The 7,006-nt window shown below is 49.8% G+C and overlaps 1 protein-coding gene across 1 annotated transcript; it reads right to left on the bottom strand.

The window, feature by feature from the left end:
- Positions 1 to 5,170: 5,170 nt before the first annotated feature.
- NOG (noggin) lies at positions 5,171 to 5,842 on the bottom strand (the record flags this gene model as incomplete). The annotated part of the gene is made up of 1 exon (XM_082294186.1): positions 5,171 to 5,842. One exon carries the CDS (start codon positions 5,840 to 5,842, stop codon positions 5,171 to 5,173), a length of 672 nt encoding a protein of 223 aa, XP_082150312.1.
- Positions 5,843 to 7,006: the final 1,164 nt, after the last annotated feature.

Raw genomic sequence — 7,006 nt, 5'->3', positions numbered from 1 at the left:
AACTCTGCTACGATTATCTGATGCAGTGACTACTCTGGGATTCTCCACAGGAGAGACCTGAGTGCTGGGCAGGGTCTATCTTAGGTGAAGAGCAGACTCCAGACTAGTCAGTGCCAGCATCTGTGTGCCTTCAGTTGGCGCTGCTGCCTTCAGCTGGGTGGTAGCTCTCAGGAGCACCCACAGAGCCCACAGAGCCAGCCCAAAGGGATGGCTCCAAAGCTTTCCAGGACATCCACAGGCTGACAGGGACTCAGTGCACATACATGCTGGTCTGGCCTTGAGTGCTGACTCAGAACGATGCTCGATGGCAGCATGAATATACCCCTGGAGAGGGCAGAACTACAACCAGTGAGCTCCCAGAGCTGGTTTCCATCTAAGCCATCCACCAGAAGAATCAGACGCTAAATTGTGGCATTTCTGCACTCCTGTCCCACAGTTCAGCAGGGAAAAGTGACTCCCTGTGATGTTACATCGATGCAGGTTTCTCTGCAGTAGCTTTTCTTCCAGACTCTTCAAAAGCACATCACACAGAGCAGCTGCTTTCCCCACAAGCTGCAGGGGACTTAGCAGTAATACACTGGTACCCAGGCTTCACGAAGAGGGCTGTAAGCTGCTGATCCTGCAATAACACCTCCAAGGATTTAGAGTCTTTAATGTTGATTGCTGAATATTTCTGTTCCCGTCTGAACCATTCCAACAGTTGTTTCAAGTGAATTCCCTTCCTTTTAACCACTAGAGCTTCTTGCTTGGTCTGGGAGCAGGGAAGAGGGAATGAAAGGGTCTCTTCAAATTTCCTGGAGCTGCTCTCTCAAAAGAGAGCATTGACACAGATTCTGCAGCTCCCACGTGCAGCAGGGCTCCCACAGGACCTGCAGGCACAGAGAGACTGCAGGATCCTTGTGGGCACTCCAGGAAGTGTGGCTGTTCTCCTTCCTGCTGGATGAGAGTATTGTATCTATTCCTAGCATGGATCTACCAGGTGGCAACTTCCCCCTGCCAGCATACCGTTGGGTTTGGCTCACCTTGAAAGCTATGATGTTGTATTATATGATGATGTCATTATATTTATTTCAACTTTCAGTGAAGATTCCTGGCAAATCTCCGAGCTGGAATATCTTCTCTTTAATGTGTCCAAGATCCAGCCAATGTGGTGCAGATTACATTTATATAACACAGCACAGTGAGGTGAACTGCTGGGAATTTTTTTCAAGGTGTTGATGTTACTAAATTATTTCTCTATTAAAACTATGGAAGAGGAAAAACTTGTCCAGTATTTATCCAAATACTACCACTCTAATTTCTAGCTGTGGTTATTTTGGTAATGACTCCATCGTGCCCTCATGCAATCTCAAGAACTCATCTTTGTGGTGGTATTTTGAAAATGATAAAAGGAATCAAATATATTTTTCAATTAAGTACATATGTGACAACACAACATTTTAAGGTGTAATGTTTCCTAGCTGGTTCATTTTCTTCACACTATCTGAACTAATTTTGAATGAATTTTGGCTTATTACAAACGTTTGGACAAGTTACTCTAGTTTACTTTTTTCTGCTTTTATTGACTGTGTTCCTCTTAGCACTTTCAAATTAGCCTCCATCATCACAACTTTGGTTAAAAGCCACGTATTTTTCCTGATAATCAGAAGTATAAAGCATTTGAGAATAATACATAGGATACTGCTCTACACTGACAAAAACAATGGGTTGGATGCTAAATGCAATATCATTGAGGAACCTTCCTTTAACACTGGGCCTTAACTTCACTAGATTTTGAATAAACACGTGGTGTGAGAGAAAAAATTATTCTGATAAAGACTGACTACAGTGACAAAGAAGATGAAGTTCTGTGCTCCTCACAAGGAACTGCAACACACAGGTTAGATGACTCAGCTGAGCCTATGGCAGACACAGAAATGAATAGAAATTCCCATATTATGATGCTTTAAGACACTAAAATTGCAAAAGAAGAAACTGCAGAGTAACTAAAAGCAAACTTTAAACTTTTCCCTTATTTCTTCCCCACAGTGGTCTTTGTGCAGTCTTATGATGCCACTACAAAGATCAGCAAAGGAAAACTGGCTGTGTTATGAATTGATTTCTATTTAAGAGAGCTATAATTCAATTTTGCTATAAAAACGTATTACAAAATCTAATATTAAATAGATTTGCATAGAAACATTCATCAGAAAGATATTTGTTTGGCTTGAAACACTTCCACTACAAGCCAAACATTTCAACACTAGGGCAGGAGGACCAGAAAGTGGACCTGACCAGAAACAACAGTGAAAACTACTAGTTTGTTTTTGCTCCGAAAACTTAGCTATTTGTTTAAAAAAAAATCATGGTCCTTATGGATGGTGAAATTTGATTTTTTAAAACCCAAAATATTCTTGTAAATTTATTAACAGGGTGTTATTGGTTGAGAAAACATGTATGTACACATGTCTCTCTGATGACAATAACCCTTTGATTAAAATTACGATGGATATGGTGACGGATATTTAGACTACATTAACAGCACACTTCTTTTATACTCACATAACCATCACCAATACACACTCAGCACACATAAAAATTTTTAAACCTTGAAGCCAGCAGTCAGAGGTGGTTTCCAGATGAAGTCTCTGTTTGCCCCATTGCTGGGATCACAGACAGATAAATCACTGAGTGAGCCCCCCTCACTAAGTAGTGGGAATATTACTTTAGTAAAGTTTGCTAATGGGGCAAAGGACCTTGTATTGTAATCCAGTGACATTTTCAACCTTCGGAGAACTTTTGTTGACATTCCCGAGTCCCTGGCTGCCATCCCAGCATGAAATAGTTTCTGTTCACATAATTCTCGTGTTTACCAGTCATGAAAAACTCTTGCTTTTTTTTTTTAAATAAACTTTTTTTTTTGCAAGTGAAACTCTGTCTAAAAAAATATTGGCCCCAGGCATACAAGGTTTTGCATAAATTCATATGTGATGAATAGCTGATTTTAATGTTATTTGGGTATTTGTCAGAACCTAACAAATATACATGGTAATGGTGGTTCATAAACTTAAACATCTCAATATACCCTTTCTTCTGGAAATAAATTACGTTTGTTTGCCCTGCCTGGAGTCCTAAGGTAGCCGACATTAGGAATATTTTAAATGTGATCATCCATCCAGCATGTCTTTCAGGCGCCACGAAGATTAAATGAAAGAATCATAAGATGAAGGTCTTTAACTTTTAATCCTTTTACAATGAACCCTTAGATAGACATGGGGGCAGGGTGCCTTCTATGTGAGTAATAATGCCTCTGTTCCTCTTCACTAGGTTAATGAATACCCTAAATGTCCCAAGATCTGATTTTCTCCCCCCCTCCCAAAACTATTGAAAGTAGAGCAAAGAGACGGGCGGTAAAACGCACTGAGACACTGAGCGAGGGAATGAATATGCATTCGGAGATACCAAACTAAGCGTTAGAGAAAGCAGGGCTGGCTTGTCTCAATGAAAGACCCACGGGTTTAAAATGATTAGCATAGATTCCCTCCGAGTTTTGGAGGAGACATTTAAAAAAAGAATTTTTTGACACCCGAGATAAATAAGGAGAAGGCTTCCTGCACTGTCAGGGACCCTTTGAAGAACACGTGGAGGGTTTGTTTTCGCAGTTGGTATCTATGAGATACGAACCGTCGGCTCTCCCGGCACGTAAAAGTCAAACACGTCGCTAATTGGGCCGGGTCCCGACGGAGCCGCGGGACAGTTGCGTAGCCCCGCGGGCCGGGCCGGGTCGTTCCGCAGCACCGCGGGGAGCAGGGACAGGGGAGAAGAGAGCGGAGAGCGGGGGGCGGGCGGGGACGGCCCCGGGGGGCGGGCTAGGAGCGGGCGGCGGCGGGGCTCGGGCAGCTCGCGGCAGCACGGGCGGCACAGCCCGGTGCGCCCCCGGCTGCAGAGCTCGGCGTTCCCCGGCTGCAGGGCATGGTCCTCCCCGGGCTGCCTGGAGAGAGCAGGCTCGGGGGAGGGGGTTCAGTCTCCGAGCCCCGCTGCCCCGGGCAGCCCGTCAGGGTGGCGATGGCCCGGGGCGGGCGGGAGCCCAAAGAGTTAACCGGGTCGGGCCCGGCGGTGTGCGGGGCTGTCACAGGATCAGGCTAATAACGTGCCTGCGCTGAAACCCCTCAAAGCCCAGGGGTCAAGTTTCAGCAGTGTCCCACCACAATGGTAGGTGTGAAAGACACGTGTCCCGTTGTAAATGAAATGTCAAGCGGTTAAAAGAAAAATCCCCAAGCAGCTGCCACCGAGCTCACCGGGGCTGCGCGGTCGCGGCTCCGCGAGGAACAGCGCAGCGCGGAGCGGAGGGAACCCCCGCCGGCCGCCCTCCATCCTGCGGGGCCGGAGCCCGCGGCACTACGACGGTGTAGGTGCCGCAGAGCCCCTCTAACAGAGTCGTGAGCAGGTTCCCACCTCCCCCTGCCACCACGAAACGTCCTGCTGAGCGTGGAGAACGAGGAGGAGACAGAAGAAAGCCCCCCCGACGGCGGCCAAACCAAAAAGCAAACAGAATCCAAACGGCTCGTGTTTTAGTGGTTGACTTTAATTCTGCACTGCACTTTTTACTACAAGGATATAAAGAATAAATAGCAGATACTCTTCATTTACATAGGATTAAGTCATTCAAACTGTTCTCTCTATTTACAATAACATTGTGCTCTAGGCGTTTATTCATTTTTATTTTAAATCTAAAGTCCGTAAGGAAAAAAAAAAACAACCCTCACACACACGCTTTCCGAATAATGGAAAATACCTTTAAACGTTTTCTTATCAAAAAGTTTGGTTTGTATTTTTTAAACCTTTTATTAAAAAAAGCCCACCCAACAGAAAAACCTACTTCGCCAAAGCGAAGCAACTTCTCTCTGGAATATAAATACCAAAAAAAAAAAAAAAAAAAAAAAAAAAAAAAGATACATTAGCAACGATCAGGGTAATAGTCTTGAAAATACAGTAGACGCTGATTATTTCACGTATAATACTGACCTTTTAATAGTGTATTAAACCGGTGCCATATATACACACAATATACATTCTCCTACACGTTACAGTGCATTACAACGTTAACCAGAAAGCAAATGTCTTTTATTTCTGTTGCAGCAAAGGTCCACGTGAGTCCGCTGGAGAAGGGGCGCGAAGGGAAGTGCCAGCCCTAGCAGGAGCATTTACACTCCGAAATGATGGGGTACTGGATGGGTATCCATGTGCATCTCTGCCCGCCCCGGCGCTGGCACCTCCACCTCAGGATCGTTAAATGCACGGACTTGGCAGGTTTGCAAACCATGCCTTCGGGGACTGAACAAGACCTTTTACTGTAGCAGCTGCCCACTTTGACATACCGGGGCCAAAAGCGGCTGCCGAGATCGTTCCACGTGTATAGAACCGGGCAGAAGGTCTGGGACCAAAGCCACATCTGCAGCTTCCTGCGCAGCTTCTTGCTTAGCCTATGCTTCTTGCCCGGCTGCAGCCCGTCGTAGAACTCCAACCCTTTGATTTCGCTGGGCATCGCTCCCGAGGGTCTCTGCCTGAGCAGCAAGTCCAGCTCAGCTAGATCGTCCACTCCGAGCCGGTCCTCGGGCAGGGAAACAGCCATGAAGTTGGCGTCGAAGTGTCCGCCCATGAGGTTCCTTAGCAAGGTCTCGTTAAGATCCTTCTCTTTGGGGTCAAAGATAGGGTCCGGGTGCTCGATTAGATCCACCAAGGGCAAGTTGTCGCTGGGAGCCGGTCGGATGTGCAGATAGTGCTGGCAGGCGCCCTGCTCTAGCCGGAGACCCAGCAGAACCACCAAGGCGTATATAGTCACAAGGCACTGGGAATGATCCATCCTTGGGAGACCGGTGGGGGGGGGGAGGGGGGGGAAAGGGGGGCTGGATTCACCAAACAGCAGGGGAAGAAGGTGCAAGCAAATACATCAGAAAACTTGTACGGGGATATCCAAAATAGCTCGTCTTTGAGGGGGATCACCTCCACTCGCCGCACCACCAGCAAAGACAGCCCCCTGATAAGCCCGGAGAACAAGCCCCCTGCAAACACGCTGTCTTGCAGGCTTCTCTATAAAATTTCTCCTGGTGGAGCCGCTCCAAAATTCTGCTGCTGTTGCTTTTTCTCGCCCTTCCCGGGAACGGGAGATGCCTCTTTTTGTTGCGAGTTCTGCTTGCTGCTGCTGCTGCTCCTCGTTGTCTGCCCGTGCGTGTGGAAGAAGTTGCTGCCGATTCTTCCTCCCCGCTTCTCTCCGCCGTTTGCAAAGCAGCCTCCTCAGCAGCAACAGCAGCCACGCACGTTGGCACCAGTTTGTCTGCTTTGCAAGGACCCAAAGCCTTTAAATTTCCTGCACTTTCAGCTTCATCTCCATGGAAACCACAGACTCTCTCCTAACCCACCCCACCCCCCTTAAAAAAACCCCACACACACAACACAACCCCCACTCCCACAAAAGTCCAGGAGAGCGCGGCTTCCCCCTTCCCACCGGCAGGCACCCTCTGCTGGGGAAGGCTGAGGCGGGAGCCGCCGCCTCCCCCCGCCCTCCGCACACCGCCGCTCACGCGAGCCGCCGCGCCCCGGGAGATGCTGCCCTGCCCGGGGCAGCCGTTGGCAGCTTCGCCCGGTCGGGCGCCCGTTCCTCGGGCCGCCGCCGCCGGCTCCGGGCTCGGCCTCGCCCCGCCGCTCTTCCCGTGGGCGCGGAGCGCGGCCTCTCCCGCCCGCCCGGCGTAGGAGCGCGGCCCGGCCGCCTGCGGAGGGTGGCGGCTTTCCCGGCGCTCCGCGGGCTGCCCGCGCCGTCCCGCCCCGGCCTGCGCTGCGCGGCCGCCGGGGGCCGCCTGCCCAGGCGCGCACATGGGCGCGGCGCGCGTTGCCCGCCCGCGGGGCCGCTGCGGACTCTTTGCCCGCGGCCCCGGCGCCGCCGGGCGCCTTCCCGGGCGGAGCGAGCCCTCTGCTGGTGGCGCCGCGCCGGGCCGGGGACTGCCCGCGGGCGGGCGGGGGGCACCGGGAC

This window comes from Coloeus monedula (genome assembly GCF_965178545.1).
Source record: "Coloeus monedula genome assembly, chromosome: 19".
Lineage (NCBI taxonomy): Eukaryota > Metazoa > Chordata > Aves > Passeriformes > Corvidae > Coloeus > Coloeus monedula.
Note: the sequence above shows the minus strand (reverse complement) of the source record. Positions and strands in the feature narration are given on the sequence as shown.